Source organism: Melanostigma gelatinosum, assembly GCF_949748355.1.
Source record: "Melanostigma gelatinosum genome assembly, chromosome: 11".
In the NCBI taxonomy this organism is placed as follows: Eukaryota; Metazoa; Chordata; class Actinopteri; order Perciformes; family Zoarcidae; genus Melanostigma; species Melanostigma gelatinosum.
This window is the reverse complement of record NC_136644.1, coordinates 24,550,668-24,567,859: the sequence shown is the minus strand read 5'-3', so window position 1 is coordinate 24,567,859 and position 17,192 is coordinate 24,550,668. Positions and strand designations below refer to the sequence as shown.

The 17,192-nt window shown below is 46.7% G+C and overlaps 1 protein-coding gene across 4 annotated transcripts in view; it reads left to right on the top strand.

The window, feature by feature from the left end:
* usp34 (ubiquitin specific peptidase 34) overlaps window positions 1-16,834 on the top strand; it is a 43,804-nt gene extending 26,970 nt beyond the window's left edge. For all 4 annotated transcript variants that reach the window (XM_079278324.1, XM_079278322.1, XM_079278323.1 and 1 more), the window contains exons 40-78: window positions 1,565-1,869; window positions 2,385-2,548; window positions 2,650-2,715; window positions 3,066-3,212; window positions 3,458-3,514; window positions 3,910-3,987; window positions 4,342-4,436; window positions 4,523-4,695; window positions 4,781-4,931; window positions 5,042-5,120; window positions 5,197-5,250; window positions 5,339-5,434; window positions 5,524-5,588; window positions 5,671-5,746; window positions 6,157-6,204; window positions 6,307-6,372; window positions 6,478-6,558; window positions 6,735-6,820; window positions 7,507-7,675; window positions 7,977-8,051; window positions 8,394-8,545; window positions 8,750-8,903; window positions 9,205-9,249; window positions 9,429-9,533; window positions 10,082-10,229; window positions 10,468-10,772; window positions 10,950-11,279; window positions 11,475-11,632; window positions 11,806-11,884; window positions 12,302-12,428; window positions 12,742-12,849; window positions 13,002-13,106; window positions 13,202-13,326; window positions 13,477-13,600; window positions 13,677-13,756; window positions 13,857-13,997; window positions 14,785-14,925; window positions 15,012-15,168; window positions 15,364-16,834. In XM_079278324.1, the coding sequence (XP_079134450.1) occupies window positions 1,565-1,869; window positions 2,385-2,548; window positions 2,650-2,715; window positions 3,066-3,212; window positions 3,458-3,514; window positions 3,910-3,987; window positions 4,342-4,436; window positions 4,523-4,695; window positions 4,781-4,931; window positions 5,042-5,120; window positions 5,197-5,250; window positions 5,339-5,434; window positions 5,524-5,588; window positions 5,671-5,746; window positions 6,157-6,204; window positions 6,307-6,372; window positions 6,478-6,558; window positions 6,735-6,820; window positions 7,507-7,675; window positions 7,977-8,051; window positions 8,394-8,545; window positions 8,750-8,903; window positions 9,205-9,249; window positions 9,429-9,533; window positions 10,082-10,229; window positions 10,468-10,772; window positions 10,950-11,279; window positions 11,475-11,632; window positions 11,806-11,884; window positions 12,302-12,428; window positions 12,742-12,849; window positions 13,002-13,106; window positions 13,202-13,326; window positions 13,477-13,600; window positions 13,677-13,756; window positions 13,857-13,997; window positions 14,785-14,925; window positions 15,012-15,168; window positions 15,364-16,115 (5,467 nt within the window). In that variant the 3' untranslated portion in view covers window positions 16,116-16,834. The remainder of the gene's footprint in view (window positions 1-1,564; window positions 1,870-2,384; window positions 2,549-2,649; window positions 2,716-3,065; window positions 3,213-3,457; window positions 3,515-3,909; window positions 3,988-4,341; window positions 4,437-4,522; window positions 4,696-4,780; window positions 4,932-5,041; window positions 5,121-5,196; window positions 5,251-5,338; window positions 5,435-5,523; window positions 5,589-5,670; window positions 5,747-6,156; window positions 6,205-6,306; window positions 6,373-6,477; window positions 6,559-6,734; window positions 6,821-7,506; window positions 7,676-7,976; window positions 8,052-8,393; window positions 8,546-8,749; window positions 8,904-9,204; window positions 9,250-9,428; window positions 9,534-10,081; window positions 10,230-10,467; window positions 10,773-10,949; window positions 11,280-11,474; window positions 11,633-11,805; window positions 11,885-12,301; window positions 12,429-12,741; window positions 12,850-13,001; window positions 13,107-13,201; window positions 13,327-13,476; window positions 13,601-13,676; window positions 13,757-13,856; window positions 13,998-14,784; window positions 14,926-15,011; window positions 15,169-15,363) is intronic.
* Window positions 16,835-17,192: the final 358 nt, after the last annotated feature.

Below are 17,192 nucleotides of genomic sequence, written 5' to 3'. Positions count from 1 at the left end.
ATGGGCACAAGTTAATTTTGTCTTAGAGGTGTTTTTGGTGATAGTCTCATATTTAGTCCAAGAGTTTTGTGAACTTCATACCATATTTTAATAAAATGTTTCAAAATAGGATTGTCTGTCCTCTTGGATATGGTTTTGGAGTTCCATTTATAAATAAAATCACTGGAGGTTTCTTCTTTCAGAGGATGAAGTGCAATTTGTATCCAGGAGGGGGCAGCATCACCGTCAAAAAGTGACAAAATATTTCGCATCTGGGCTGCTAAATAATATTTCTTCAAATTGGGTGGTCGAAAACCTCCCAGACTATAATCCCATGTTCATTTTTCCATTGACACCCGTGGCATTTTACGGTTCCATAAAAACTGCCTGATGTGTGTGTTGAGGGTTTTAAAACAGGCTTGAGGTGATGGAATGGGTAAGGACTGGAAAAGATACTGCAACCTCGGGAGAATATTAATTTTCACACAGTTTATTCAACCAATTAAAGTAATGGGTAGATTCATCCATCTGCGTAGGTCGTCCTCGATTTTACTCAGCAATGGGAGGTAATTAAGTTTGTACAAATCTTTAAGATCATTATCTATAATTATTCCTAGATATTTAATTTTCGGGAGCCACTTAAATGGAAGAGTTTGAGTTTTGGATGCTAAGTTAATCACATCCATTATGAGAGGAGTGAGTAAGTCCTTAAATTCTCTGTAGAATTCAGGAGGGAAGCCGTCCTCTCCTGGTGATTTATTGGGTTGTAGTGAACATGAGGCCTTTTCAATTTCTTTCTGGGTGAAGGGCAAATCAAGATTATTTTGGTCTTCGTGGCCGAGTTTCGGCAATTCAATAGTGGACAGAAATTCATCGATCTTAGATCGATCCTCTGGTGATTCTGATGTATGTAGATTTGTATAAAACTGTTTGAATGAGTCGTTCATTTCTGTTGGGTTGTGTGAGATTGCACCCGTTTCAGTTTGAATATAGTTTCTCCAATTGTCACTGGAATGTTTTTATTTATTAAAATAGCAACCCCCCCCTGGCTTTCGAGTTGAATGATGATGATAGTACGTGTCCTACCCATTCTCTTCTCAGCTTTTTATGCTCCTGTGTGGTAAGATGGGTCTCTTGTAAAAAAAGCGATATCTGTTTGCAATTTCTTAAGGTGTGTCAAAACTCTCTTCCTTTGAACAGGTCCATTTAGCCCATTCACATTAAAGCTAACGCATTTCACGACCCTACTCATTGATGCTAAGTGTGGACATCAGAGTGTCATAGCCTCTTTGTAAATTCACTGTGCAAAAGCCAGTGTATCTCCTGTGATCAAATACAAATTGATAAACCAAAGCACCAACATTAACAAAGAAAACAATTTTAAGTGTAACCAGAAATTATAACAAACGCTGAAAACATGCTTTTCTGAAATTATTAGGACACAAACAAAATCAGAAGAATCAGGGAAGCACAGAACTCAACCAGCAAATGGTCGATGATCTGCTCTATAAGACTTGCGGTGAACTGTAGAGCTCAGCGTGGAGGTGTAACGCCAACATGACCTCCGTGTTCTTCTCTCCTCCAGCCGCGAGATCCTGGACCAGCAGGACGGCACGATCGAGGACGACGGGCTGACCGGCCTCCTGCGTCTCGCCACCAGCGTCCTCAAACACAAGCCTCCCTTCAAGTTCTCCCGCGAGGGTCAGGAGTTCCTGCGCGACGTCCACAACCTCCTCTTCCTCCTGCCCAGCCTGGCCGACCGCGCTCAGCCCAAATGCAAGTCCCACGCCGCCCGGGCCGCCGCCTACGACCTGCTGGTGGAGACGGTGAAGGGCTCGGTGGAGAACTACCGGCTGCTCCACAACTGGGTGATGTCGCAGCACATGCAAGGTGAGGACCGCTTCACTTTCCTCGTTCTTTACCGGAATCCGAAATGTAGCGGCACACAAAGAAAGCTGTTTAAAATAAAGCTTTCTTTGCTGTTATATGAGGAAGAGCGACGCTCACGGACCTGCTCGGTTCATCACGTCTTCTGAACGATTTCATTTTTGTCCGCTAGGCGGCATAAAACATTGACTATTTACGCACCACTCAAAGCATCATTATAATTAATTTGAAGTCGTGTTTCTGTTCACCCGATGAATGCGAGTCCAACACTCACGTCATTGTTAAAGTAGGAAACTCGTCTGCAGGCTACACTCTGTGTCAGAAGTCCTCTGGGACGATGATCTGACTCAATTTGAGCTTTGCTGCAGTGACACGTTGTCCCTCTGGTGGGATTCATCGATATAATGCCGGAGACGCAGGGACAGCCTCGACGTGGTTTAAAACCACACCAGAACAGAGACGTCTCGGTCTACGTGCTGAACATTAACACTAAGAACCTGCTGATGCTCTTCCTCCAGCCTCTCACGCCCCGTACAAGTGGGACTATTGGCCCCACGACGACGTGCGGGCCGAGTGCCGCTTCGTGGGTCTGACTAACCTGGGAGCGACCTGTTACCTGGCCTCCACCATCCAGCAGCTCTACATGATCCCCGAGGCCCGCCAGGCCGTCTTCACTGCCAAGGTCAGTGCCTGCAAGACAGACTCGGGGCAGAGAAACCCAGGAAAGCATCCTTCAAATTCAAGCCAGAGTGTAGATTCTCATCTGTGTGTGTGTGTGTGCAGTACGCTGAGGATATCAAACACAAGACCACGCTGCTGGAGCTGCAGAAGATGTTCACGTATCTCATGGTGAGTTTTACATTTATAGTTTTATATTTATATGCAATAAATCAGTTTGCAGTTCAGCCAATATTTCACGGAATTTTTGTCTCGTGACTGTTGGTCTCAGGCGAGTCAATCATGGCTTCACAGTTGCGCTGAGGAGTGCAGAATTTTATGTATTCTACAGAATCTGGTTGCTATTTACGTAGGTAGCAGGTCTTCTTCACAGAGCCGGCCTTGTTGCACCGCCATGTTTTAAATCCTACGCGCTGGTCCTTTAAGGAGAGCGGAGCTCCCGAAAGGTTCAAGCATGTCGGTGCAGACAGACATCTTTACATCGGCTAAACTTTCCGTTTCTTCACCGTCCGTCCGTTCAGGAGAGCGAGAGGAAAGCGTACAACCCCCGGCCCTTCTGTAAAACCTACACCATGGACAAACAGCCGCTCAACACCGGGGAGCAGAAGGACATGACGGAGTTCTTCACCGACCTCATCACCAAGATAGAGGAGATGTCACAGGAGCTGGTAAACTCACACGGCTCCACACAAGTCAGACCAATAACGAGTTATTATGAGTGTAGTAAGTCAAGAACTGGTGATGAATAAAGACAACACATTTCCTGACATCAGTATGATGATAAACTGAATTAAATGCTTCAGAGTTAAAGGAATAAAAGCACATTTGGAAATGAGACGTGCACACATGGTGATAGATTTATGTTTCCATATTTATTTGCATGTTCGTGAATGTGTCTTCTTTGTTCTCACAGAAAAACACAGTGAAGACTTTGTTTGGAGGCGTCATCACCAACAACGTGGTCTCTCTGGTGAGTTTGAGGACAATAATTAGATTTAATAATTAAAAATGTGTTTGATTTCGGTCTCAGGACCAAAAAGAAGCCATCGAGCTCCACACATATCTGTTACCTTTGATTTGATTTCCCCTTTGAAGTATTTCTGACTCCTATTATTCTTTATAATAAATACAAAGTCACGTTATTTTAATATTGTAGTGATTATAAAGGATATTGGTGCTGCTCTTGCTGTTTATTTTAGGTTTGATTCTACATGAAGAACAGACTTCACGTCGTCGGAATGCTTTTTCTAAACGTGGCGCAGAAGTTTAATGTCGTTAAATTCAAGAGTTACAAAGTTGCCCTCGTGGTGAACTTATGAATCAGTTGTGGACAGTTTGAGACGTTTCGTGCCGTTTGTCCTGCAGGACTGTGACCACGTCAGTCAGACGGCAGAGGAGTTTTACACCGTCAGATGTCAAGTGGCGGATATGAAGAACATCTACGTGAGTATTTAAAACACTCTACTATCACACAGAGGAATGTCCCGAAGTACATCTACTCGAGCAAGGTACTTGGGTACGCATTTGAGATACTTATTTTATAACTTTATATTTCTCCTTCACTACATCTCAGAGGTAAATATTGTACTTCTTCCTCCACTACAGCTTTAGTTAGTTTTTCATCTCCTTCCTGTCCAGTTTAAACCTCTTACTCATGTACGGTCTTGAATACAGGACTTTCACTTGTAGGGGAGTATTTTCAGAGTGGGGTAGTAGTACCTTTATTTCAGCAAAAGATCTGAATACTTCGTCCACGACTGGTATTGACCGTTTCTCCTTCTGTCTGTCTGTATTCAGGAGTCTCTGGATGAGGTGACCATCAAAGACACTCTGGAGGGCGACAACATGTACACCTGCTCCCAGTGTGGCAAGAAGGTCCGGGCTGAGAAAAGGTCCGTGGATCTCCTTTCGGAATATCGAAATTTCACAATTTCTACCTGTAAAATAAATCCTCTAATTGAATTCTCTCCTCCCACAGGGCGTGTTTCAAAAAGCTGCCGCGGATCCTGAGTTTCAACACCATGAGATACACCTTCAACATGGTGACCATGATGAAGGAGAAGGTCAACACCCACTTCTCCTTCCCGCTGCGCCTCGACATGACGCCCTACACCGAGGACTTCCTCATGGGCAAAGGAGAGCGCAAAGAGGGTTCGTCCAAACATATTAAATCGCGTCTGAGGAGTTTGTGTTTTTGGAAATGCAGTTTCTGAGCCGCGTTTGTCGCCTGCCGCAGGTTTTCGGGAAGAGGGCGAGGCAAAAGTCACGGAGAGCTACGAGTACGACCTCATCGGCGTCACGGTGCACACGGGCACGGCAGACGGCGGCCATTACTACAGCTTCATCAGAGACATCGTCAACCCGCACGCCTACAAGAACAACAAGTGGTGAGCGCAGAAGCCCGTCGAAGGGGAAACGATGAGGAGCGTTCAGGGCTTTGTTGAGCGAGACGTCTGTTGGGAGGTTCAGGTTGGTTTAAAAGCATCTCTTCTCACAGGTACCTGTTCAACGATGCCGAGGTGAAGCCCTTCGACTCCGCACAGCTGGCGTCCGAGTGCTTCGGAGGAGAAATGACGGTACGAGTTGCAGCCCAAAAAAAACATTTTATCTGTCGCTCTTGAATTTTGCTGACACCGCTTTTTTATCTTTCAGACAAAAACCTACGACTCCGTCACGGACAAGTTCATGGATTTCTCTTTTGAGAAGGTGAAGCTGGATTTCTGTTTTCAGTGATCTCGTTCAGTGTTTCATGGTCCAGAAGGTAATAATAACGCAGCGTTGATTGAACTTGCAGACACACAGTGCCTACATGCTCTTCTATAAGAGGGTGGAGCTGGAGGAGGAGAACGGGAAGGACTTCAGTTTTGACGTCTCTCCCGATCTGCTGGAGGTACCGAGGCTCTACTTTTTATTTAGAGTTCGAGTTCGTACATTTATAGTTACGTTGAAATGTTAAACGTACACGTCTGTCTCTTTCAGTGGATTTGGCACGACAACATGCAGTTCCTCCAGGATAAGAACATATTTGAACACACTTACTTTGGGTGGGTATCAAAGCTCTTACTTATTTAGACAGAATGGATTTATTACTTCCTCTATTACTTATATTTATTACTTTCTTTGCAGCTTCATGTGGCAGCTCTGCGGCAGCATCCCCAGCACTCTACCGGACCCTAAAGCCGTCTCCCTTATGACCGCTAAGGTGAGCAATAGACCAGGTTCTACTTTTTACAACAATTAAAGAAAGTTCAGCCATTTTATTCTGACAATTAAACGAGGTTTAAGGCGATGACTAGAATAACGAAACAGACGTGCGCTAAAAGGCTTCTCGTGATGTTAGAATTAGAGCCAATAACTCTTTAGATAATCTATTAAAGGTGCCAGATACTAGATCAGGAGCATTTCTGTTGGCTCTCAACATGGCGACCACTGAGCCAGCATCCTGGAGCTAACAGCGCTAACAGTGCAAACTACCGCAAACGTGCCAAAAGAGCGAACAGTGTTCCTCTTCAGATGAGAGGATTTGTTGGTATTTTTTAGTTTTCTGTCATTGTAGACTGTCTTTGCGTCGCATGAAACTCTACTTCACTGTAAATGCTCTTTTCTTCGCAGCTCAGCACGTCGTTCGTCCTCGAGACTTTCATTCACTCCAAGGAGAAGGTAAAGCCCGCTCGCCTGAGGTTAGCGTACGTTTGATGTCTCACTGCTGGACGGTGGAGACCGACTGACGGCTGTGTTTCCTTCCTGCTCTGTTTCCTGCAGCCCACCATGCTGCAGTGGATCGAACTCCTCACCAAACAGTTCAACAACAGCCAGGCCGCCTGCGAGGTTTGATCCCGGCTTTGACGAACAGTTCACCTCATGGTGCAGGTATTTGTTGTTTTGTTGACGCCTCATGTGGACGGTACGGTGGTTTCATTTCCTCTGTTTCAGTGGTTTTTGGATCGGATGGCTGATGACAACTGGTGGCCGATGCAGATCCTCATTAAGTGCCCCAATCAGATCGTCCGACAGGTGAGTTTATTTTATCCGATAGAACTTCATTGTAACGCTCAACATTTCCCCTGTTCTCTGCTGTGCGTTCCTCTATCCTGTCCCTCGTTTTCACCCCCAGAGCTCATTCATTTCATGATTGAAGTGCCATCGCGTCACAGACACACAGCTGACTCACTTCTGCTTCTGTCCTCCAGATGTTCCAGCGGTTGTGTATTCACGTGATCCAGAGGCTCCGTCCGGTTCACGCTCACCTCTATCTGCAGCCCGGCATGGAGGACGGGTACGTCGCTGCTTTCACCACGTTTTACTCTCGCCTTTCTTCAAACACACAAACTGCTTATTTAGATTTAAAATAATTACTTGTAGTTCTCTGTACTTAAAAATAAATTGTTCTTTTTTAAGTTTACCTCCCTTCAAATATTTTTTATAATCTAAGAGACTTCTTCACAGGAGATTTTTGAAACGTTGTGAGATGTTTGTGGTTCTGCATGTCGGTGTTTTTGTTTATTTTATTGAAATGATTTAAATTTGAACTTTTAAAAATCCAAAGCAACAACTTGTTACGCTCTCTCTTCAGCAGCCGGCAGAGAAAAACGTTTGAAAGCAGTTAAACTGGAAATGTTCAGAGCTTTGTTTCATGTTAATGCATCACATTCAGTGTCTGTGTTGATGGTGCCGTCAGACAGTGCAGCACGAGCAGACAGTGCTGTGTCTGTGATGTCAGGCGGCGATAGAGATCCACACAGGAGCCGCGTGTCGCTCAGTGTCTCCGTCACTCCGGACTCTGAGAAAGATCTGTGGCCCCACATCAGACACACACACACACACACACACACACACACACACACACACCTCTTTGTACTCTTCCACTATTGTATACAGACTCGTATTCCTGTTTGCGTTCACTTCCTTGGTCAATAAAGAAGACTCTGGTTCTGAAAACGTTCATTCTTTTCTTATTCTCAGCTCCGATGACATGGACGGCCCCGTGGAGGACATCGGCAGCCGGTCCTGCGTCACTCGCTTCGTGAAGACGCTGCTGTCCATCATGGAGCACGGCGTCAAGCCCCACAGCAAGCACCTGACGGAGTACTTCGCCTTTCTCTACGAGTTCGCCAAGATGGGGGAGGAGGAGGTCGGTCCGAACGCATGTTTATAGACTAGACGGATGTTTGTGGTCCAAAGGTGTCGTTTCATTTCAAGTGTCGTGAGTCTTCACAAACCTGTAAGATGAGTCGAACATCTTCAAGACCCAACAGAGTCTTGTTTCCTCTGACCGAGTACCAGTACACGCACGGAACAGAACACACGGAGCACAGAACCGCTGATAGACTCCACTCAACCGTTCTTGGTTCTCATTGCGATGTGTAAACTGATGAGCCGTGCTTGTGGTGTGTTATTCGAGCTTTAATCGTCTTCTGATTTTGTGTCTCCAGAGTCAGTTCCTGTTGTCACTACAAGCCATTTCCATCATGGTGCATTTCTACATGGGAACCAAAGGCCCCGAGAACGTAAGTGCACACGCTGATTACTTTACTCGTGTTCATGTTCTGATTCTCGCTTTATTTATTGGTTTTCTTTGTTGACGTGTGAATGGAATGTGAGCCTGTTGTCCTCTTGAATCATGAATCAGTGGAAGAGGAATCATTCAAATCAGTCACTTCAGTGAAATTTCATTTGCACACAATTAAATTTAATAATTGTTTCTATTTTGTTCTTCTGAATCTTATTATTGCCTTTTTTTTGGTGTTAATGTCATTCAATGTATCGACCGACCCATCAATAGTCAACAAAGTCTATTGAATTGAACTGAACCGGGTTTAAATGTGTACATGAAGAGTGTCCTCCCTCAGCCTCAGGTGGAGGTGCTGTCGGAGGAGGAGGGAGAGGAGGAGGACGAGGAGGAAGACATCTTGTCTCTGGCGGAGGAGAAGTATCGTCCTGCAGCTCTGGAGAAGATGATCGCGCTCATCGCTCTGCTGGTGGAGCAGTCTCGCTCTGAGAGGTACGACGTGGGTTCACTATATTACGGAGATGCTCTCTGAAGGTATAACGTGTAACTTTTCCAGATGTAAAATGTCTTAAAACCACTGGACTTAAGTTACATGTTTTGTTGAGTTGTGTACTTTCATGTGAAATGTTTTTTACCTCGAGCGGTTTAATTTCATGTGCGTTTGATGCCCGACTCTCTTCTCTTCCTGCTCTCCAGACATCTGACTCTGTCGCAGAGCGACATGGCGGCGCTGACCGGAGGGAAAGGCTTCCCCTTCCTCTTCCAGCACATCAGAGACGGCATCAACATCAGGCAGACCTGCAACCTCATCTTCAGCCTCTGTCGCTACAACAACCGCCTGGCCGAGCACGTAGGTTCATCTCAGTCACACAAAGTGATCGGAACTGGTTCACAACTGACGCCGAGGACTCGACTTACTGCGTCCATCTGTTAAACACTGGACCTTAAAGGGAAAGAACAAAAGCATTCGATATAATCATTTATAAATATATGTATAAAGATAGAATTATTTCCTGAACTTCCAGCGGAGTTTGAATGTAGAAAATAACTTTAAATGTCTGATTCTTTAAATTCGGCACAAAGGCAAACTTATTTGCAGAAAGCGGTAGAAATAAATGTTTTAATGTATAATTCTCCTCCTGGCTGTTCAGATTGTGTCGATGCTCTTCACCTCCATCGCAAAGCTGACTCCTGAGGTGAGTTCTACAAACACGAGATGTAAAGCCATGCAGATGTATTTGGTTTTATTGAATCCACGGTTTTGAGACATCTGTGTGTTTCTTTTTTCTTATTCAGCTCCTCTGTGGAATCATGCCAGTTTTGTTTTTACTGAGTCAGACACTAGATAATCTAAAAGATGAGTTCTCTCCATCAGGCTGCCAATCCTTTCTTCAAGCTGCTGACGATGTTGATGGAGTTTGCGGGCGGCCCACCGGGGATGCCCTCCTTCGCCTCCTACATCCTGCAGAGGATCTGGGAGGTAAAACACTGACACCGAAATACAATTTACCTTTAATGTGGCAACAAATGAAATCTGTTCAGTGTTGTTTCCTTCAACCAGAGAAATCAGGATCGTGTGCTTCAGCTTAGCTTATTCTCTCTGCGACTACAAACACCAGACAATGACCAAGTTCAGTGTAGAGTTCTTATCATCACCTAGAACGTCGCTCAAAATAAAATGTCTGTTTTACGAGGGACGTCGGACCAAAATGGTTTCGTAAATAAATGAAATGAGAAAAAATTTACAAAGACCACGTCCGGACCATGAAAGGTCAAAGAGGCACAGATGATTATCTGTTAACTTTCCTCATCAAACATTTCTCTCTCTCACGTTTCTGATAGATTAAAACCAGATTGCATAAAAAGTTTGATTCGATAAATTCCAGAGCATCAACCTTAACTCGTAGATGTTCCTCATGTCAACAAACGCACGAATCTCAGGAGGTTACCTTACGACCAGGCGTCCGAGTGGCGTCTCTGTTTTGCTCCGTGCGTCTTCATGTGCGTGTTTTGTGTTCTTCCCATCAGGTGATCGAGTACAACCCGTCCCAGTGTCTGGACTGGCTGGCCGTCCAGACTCCCCGGAACAAGCTGGCCCACAGCTGGGTGCTGCAGAACATGGAGAACTGGGTGGAACGCTTCCTGCTGGCTCACAACTACCCCCGAGTCCGCACATGTAAGAGCCTCGGCATCCCCCAATGCGGCAGCAGTTTTTAATTTTTATCACACCCGGGTTTTTAACAGTTCTGTTTTTACCCCTCAGAGGTGAAACTAACGAGTTAACCCCGCGAGAGTAGGTTGTGGTATAAAAGAACCAAGTCCAGCCTCACAACTGGATGATATAAATATAACCGCTCTAATAAATCCGGGCTAATAACTGAAATAACAATGCGACTCGTGTCTCGTCTCTCCAGCGGCGGCGTACCTCCTCGTCTCCCTCATCCCCAGCAACTCTTTCCGCCAGATGTTTCGCTCCACGCGCTCCCTCCACCTGCCGACCCGCGAGCTGCCGCTGTCGCCCGACACCACCGTGGTCCTCCACCAGGTGTACAACCTGCTGCTGGGGCTGCTGGGACGCGCCAAGCTGTACGTGGACGCCAGCGTTCACGGCACAACCAAGCTGGTTCAGTACTTCAGCTTCATGACGTACTGCCTCATCTCCAAGACGGAGAAACTCATGTTCTCCGGATACTTCATGGACCTCTGGAACCTCTTCCAGGTACATCCAGTCCTTTGCTGTCATTCATTCATTTAGTTTTTAAACGCTGTTCTAATAACATGAAATGCATCTTAATCGTCCATTAGTCTGCTTATAACGACGTACTAACTGAGCTGCAGCTCTGCTAGGATCACCAGTCTGAAGCTTTAGCCTCGTCTTCTTCCTCTCCGCCTTCAGCCCAAGCTGTCGGAGCCGGCCATCGCCACCAACCACAACAAGCAGGCGCTGCTGTCCTTCTGGTACAACATGTGCGTGGATTGCCCGGAGAACGTCCGCCTGGTGGTGCAGAACCCCGTGGTGACCAAGAACATCGCCTTCAACTACATCCTGGCCGACCACGACGACCAGGAGGTGGTGCTCTTCAACCGCGGCATGCTGCCCGCCTACTACGGCATCCTGCGGATGTGCTGCGAGCAGTCGCCCGCCTTCACCCGGCAGCTCGCCTCGCACCAGAACATCCAGTGGGCCTTCAAGAACCTGACGCCGCACGCCAGCCAGTACCCCGGGGTGAGTGGAGAGTCCGAGAGGCATTTGATTGTTCATCATGTTTAGGATTTTATTACCTGTTTGAGGATTTGGTGACGTTAGATCGTTTCACAGCTCGCTGGGATCAATCCTACAAAATATTGTCCATGTGACTGACGTGATGTGTGTGTGTGTGTGTGCGTGTGCGTGTGTGTGTGTGCGCGCTGACTCCTACAGGCGGTGGAGGAGCTGTTCAACCTGATGCAGCTGTTTGTGGCGCAGCGGGCCGACATGAGAGAAGAAGAGCTGGAGGACGTCAAACAGTTCAAGAAAACCACCATCAGCTGCTACCTGCGCTGCCTGGACGGCCGCTCCTGCTGGACCACGCTCATCAGGTGAGCACACACACACACACAGACACACACACACGCATACGTGTTTATTGAGACGGTGGTATTGTGAAGCTTGCATGTGTGAATATGTCCACTTTAGAGCCTGAACTCCGGCACAATAAGCCTTCAGGAGCTTCTCTGATCTGGATCCTAACGCCTAGTTCTGCTGTTCTTAGTGCCTTCAGGGTTCTGCTGGAGAACGACGAGGACCGACTGCTGGTGGTCTTCAACAGGGGACTCATCCTCATGACTGAGGTAGGACCAGGATCTGGATCTCCTCTTTACATCAGACAAAGAGAGAATCGAATTTCAAACCGTCTTAATATTAGAAATAAAGAGAAAAATCGGGAATTTGGAGGCAAATTTACAACTTTTGGACTTTGCTTTTCTCATTTCTGTTCATTTAAACAACAAAAGCACTCTGAATAACTTAAATTAAGGTGAATAATAGAATACATTGTGTTGAAATCAACAATTGCAGACATTAAAAGTTAAAGTGATCGTTGTCGTAAGAGCAGATATAGAACTTCTGTCCATCCTGGGAGAGAAATCTCTCCTCTGTTGCTCTCCCTCGAGTTTTTAACGACGCTAATGTCCAAGAACAGAAGATGTTGTAACGATATAAATACGATTGCAGCTCATCTTTGTTGTTGTCCCGTCTGTCCTCTGCAGTCCTTCAACACGCTGCACATGATGTACCACGAGGCGACGGCGTGTCACGTCACTGGCGACCTGGTGGAGCTGCTCTCCATCTTCCTGTCCGTCCTCAAAGCCACCCGGCCGTACCTGCAGCGCAAAGGTCAGAATCGAGATACAACTTTATTGATCCGGGTGTTACAGCAGTAGACAGAATCAACAAACCATTAGAGAGCAATTAGACTCGACATTTACAAGGCAAACGGGACACACGGGACACGCAGGACGCACAACCAGAGTTCTATTTGAACTATTAGTGCAGTTGACCCGTTGCTAAGAGTAGTTTATAATGTAATTTAATGTGCGATATAAAGTCAAATATATTGTGGAATGTATTGATATAGTACGACATAATGTACAGTTTAAAAATACTGTACGACTGTTCTGAGCAGATGTTTCTGTGTGTTGTCATCCAGATGTGAAGCAGGCTCTGATCCAGTGGCAGGAGAGGATCGACTTTGCCCACAAGCTGCTCACACTGCTCAACTCCTACAGCCCGCCCGAGCTCCGCAACGCCTGCCTGGGTAACGCACACAAAACGAAAAAATGATCAGCAGATGAATCCACAATGAAAATATGAATTAGTTAATTGTTCAGAATGAGCTCCACCTCGACTACAACAGTCAAACCTATTTTTAGCTCTCGCTTTATTCTTTCTTTGTTCTGGTTCCTGCAGATGTTCTAAAGGAACTTGTTCTGCTGAGTCCTCACGACTTCCTGCACACTCTGGTTCCCTTCCTGCAGCACAACCACTGCACCTACCACCACAGCAACATCCCCAGTGAGTCTCCTCTTTCAATATCTCATTCAAATGTCTGTTATGAATTAAAACCTTTACATTAAGGGCAGTTTCAGTGACTGTGTTTTTGTCCACAGTGTCGTTCGGTCCTTACCTGCCCTGCAGAGAGAACATCAAGCTGATGGGAGCCAAGAACAACATCCGACCTCCGAGACCGGAGCTCAACATGTGTCTGCTGCCGTCCATGGTGGAGAGCAGCAAGGTGTGATCACTCAACACTCGCGTGCAGCTATGGAAGGATTTTCAGTTGTTTTTTTTTCATCGTAAACTGAATATTTGTTGATTAAAACCTGCAGGAGCCTGATGTTGGTCGTAAACTGTGTGTGTGTGTGTGTGTGTGTGTGTGTCTCAGGGTAAAGACGAGGTGTATGACCGGATGCTGCTGGATTACTTCCTGTCCTACCACCAGTTCAGCCACCTGCTGTGTCGCGTCGCCATCAACTGCGAGAAGTTCACGGACACACTCGTCAAACTGAGTACGTATGAATCTGTGTAAAGTGAACCTTTCACGAACACACACATGTATGTTTACATATCAACTCTGTCTCTCAGGTGTGTTGATAGCGTATGAAGGGCTCCCTCTTCACCTCGCCATCTTCCCCAAACTGTGGACGGAGCTCTGTCAGTCTCAGGTGTGTCACGTTTTAAACTCGCCAGACGAACGTGTTTTGAGTCTCACTCGTTCGGTTCCCGTTTTACGGCATTGACACATTGTCCTTGTTGCTCTTTCAGTCTGTTCTGGCTAAAACGTGTGTGAAGCTGCTCTGTGAGGATCCGGTGTTCAGCGAGTACATCAAGTGCATCCTGATGGACGAGAGGACGTTTCTCAACAACAACGTGGCCTACTCCTTCCTCACCTGCTTCCTGCACAAGGTACCAAACACAAACTGTACTGCAGCTTGTCTTTACATGTGTTTCTTCTTTGCCAGTTATCTGTTTCTTTTGGTGGAGAAATGTCTTTATTGGTGTGTAATCACCTGAAACTTTAACAGACGTTTTTGTAAGCTTACAATGAGCCCTTCATATCTACACAGGGAGCAGGTCCTCTAAGAGTCCGCCATGTTTCTACAGTAGCCCAGAACGACCAAACCAAACGCTGGCTCCAGAGAGAGCCGTATGCATTTTAACGTTACCTGAAGGCCACCGTAGTTCTAAATAGAAGTCTTAACGGAGGGTGTTTAGTAGCCCTGCCCTAAAGCATCCCCTGCTTTATGGTCTGTGTGACTCTAAATGGACCATAATGTACTGAATGAACATCATGCTGTATTGAAGAAGACTTGAAACTAGAGATTGAGACATAAACTCATGTTTACAATGTTTACTGAGGTAATAAATCAAGAGAGAAGTAGTCATTTTCTCATAGACTTCCATACAACCAGAGGAGTCGCCCCCTGGTGGACACTGGAGAGAATGCAAGTTATAAGACACTTCAGCATCGGCTTCACTCGGCAGAACCGGAGGTTGCCGTCTGGTTGTGATGCACTTCAGCCTCTTGTGTCTGAAATTTATATTCCAACAACAAAGGGACAATCATTTCTCAGACTTTTAAAAAATGTTGTTTTCTCACTTGCCTCTCAGGGCTTCCGTAGTCCAGCCTGTATATTGTTTAGCTGTTGTCACCTTAGCATCACATCGTGTGTGTGCGTGTGTGTGTGTGTAGGTCCAGGTGCTGTCCGGCCCCAGCTGCTCCAACCTGATCGGTGTTCTGGTGACGAACCTGCTGAGTGAACAGAGCAGCCTGCAGCCTGAACTGGCGGCTCACTGCCTGGAGCTCAGCAAGACCAGCGGCCTGCTGAACGGCGTACGACCACGAACACACGCTCAGACCACACAGCACTTCCTGTCGTCTGTTTCAGACTGAAAACTCTCTCTCTCTCTGTGCATCAGGACCTGAGGGCCTTGCTGCTGCTGCTGTCCGTCCAGCCGCCTCAGACCGTCGACCCGGCCCTCTGCCCCGCCCTGCAGGAGCTGCTGGGTCGCTGCCGCGTTTGTGTCCAGCAGCGCAGCGCTCTGGAGCTCGAGGCCAAGGACCACAAGGCCAAAGGTACAACACCAACATGCAAAGTATAGAAACGGAGACGGTTACAAACCAAACGAACTGTGAGGAGTCCAAAAGACAAGGAGTGTAACTCGTAGATATGCCCGTTGACCCTGACCTCCATTTGTAATTATCTGTATGTCTCATATTCATGGATGTACAAATCATACCAGATGTTCACATGTGTCGTGTCTCTCTCAGCTGAGGATGAAGGGGCGACCCCGGTGAAGCGGCGGAGGGTGAGCAGCGATGACGGCCGAGCCGGCGATGCAGCGTCGGCGCCACTCTGCGTGGCCTCCACCTCTTCCTCGTCCTCCTCGTCCTCCTCGGCCCTCCCGCCCTGCGGCGAGCCGAAGCCCGACCACCAGGAGGCGCTGACGCCCGCGAGCACCTCGGACACGGAGACGCGAGACTCGTCCTCGCTGATCGACCCGGGCACCGAGCAGGACCCGCCCTCCCCGGACCCCGCCCCCGCCTCCTCTGGAAACATGGACTCCTTCCCCAAAGAGGAGAAAATGGAGGCGTCTTCGTCGTCGTCCTCCTCGTTCTCCTCCTCCTCCTCCCTGCTGAATGAGGCGGGGGAGGGCTTTGGGCAGGGGGAGGAGCCTGAGCCGCCTCGTCACACGACGGCAGGCGAGGAGGAGGAGGCGGAGCAGCGGGAGGGGAGGAGGGGTGAGGCAATGACGTCGGAGGAGGTGAAGGACGAGAAGGAGGCGGGCTCTAAGACCAGCAGCAGCTCGGCCCCGCCCCTCTCAGAGGACGCTGCCTTCCCATCAGCCGTTGGGCTGGTGGGGGAGGGGCCAGAGGGCTGCAGTGGCCACGCCTCCTCCTCCTCACAGGCGATTCCAAGCGCCGCCCCCCCACCCGACATGCTGGACATGCTGTACAGGACGGTGGAAGCCACCATCGCCATAGTTACCAAACTGTCCGTTAAGGGGCCGCCCTCTTCATGACATCATCAACTCACAGCCGCCATGAGATCTTTAACTAAAACTTTATTCTTATTGTTTTTTTCCTCTTTGGAAATTGAAATCCCGGTCAGAGGAAAAAAAACAGCTATTTCCCGTTTTTCGGTTTCTTCTTCTTCTGCTGTTTGTGTGCTGCTGTCCTCCTGCTGATGTTCAGTCGGTTGGTTTTTCAGCTTCAGTGGCGCTCGCCGTGTCGTTTCGCTCTATTTAGCTCCGACTCCACCACAGAAAGTCGTACAAAGCTACAGCACATTGTTTCCAAAAGGGCAAAAAAAGTTTTATTTTTTTTGTTGTCTTTGTTTTATACTGATTTGAATTTGTTTTAGAAAGTGATTTTATTTGTTTGAGGTTTGCTGTAACGGGGAAAGGTTTACACAACTTTCGTCACCTGTATGTAATTTTATTTTATTGCGTTTTTACTGTGTATAAAAATGGTCGTCCTCTGTGCCAGTTTTGTACTTTATGAACGAGGCACAAAGAAAGTTGCCTTGACTTCTTCTGTGGTTTGAATACCCAGAAACTGAGTTTACCTGTAAATTAAGAGAACCACAAGAAACTTGATTCTGTAAAGAATCCTCTCTAGTCATTGCCTGAAGGTGTATATGAAAACTATATAAATATATATATAAATATCTTTATATATATATGAATATATAAAAGCGGTGCTTTATTTGACTGGTTGTAATAAAGGCCCCCATGTTGGACCAGCTGGAGCTTTTTATTTTATTTACTGAAGTACATTCCATCATCTATTGTTTACTTTCGCTTCTTCTGCTGTGTTCTGATTTTATTTTAATAGAGAATAAATTAATAAAAACAGTTTTAATATGAAGAATTATGAACTGAAGTCCATGTGGAGCTGTGAAGTTCTTTCCTCAGAAATAGAAGTTTGTTTTCAGGCTGCGGACGGAGACGGACGGGAAGCTCACTGGATCACGGCAACGTAAGTAAAGAATTCATTTTATTTTTCATATCACACGGGGAAGAACAGACTGGAGGAGGTTACTGCAGCAGCTCAGTGCTTTGATGGCTTTTAAAAGTCAAAACTGTAGAAATCCTCGT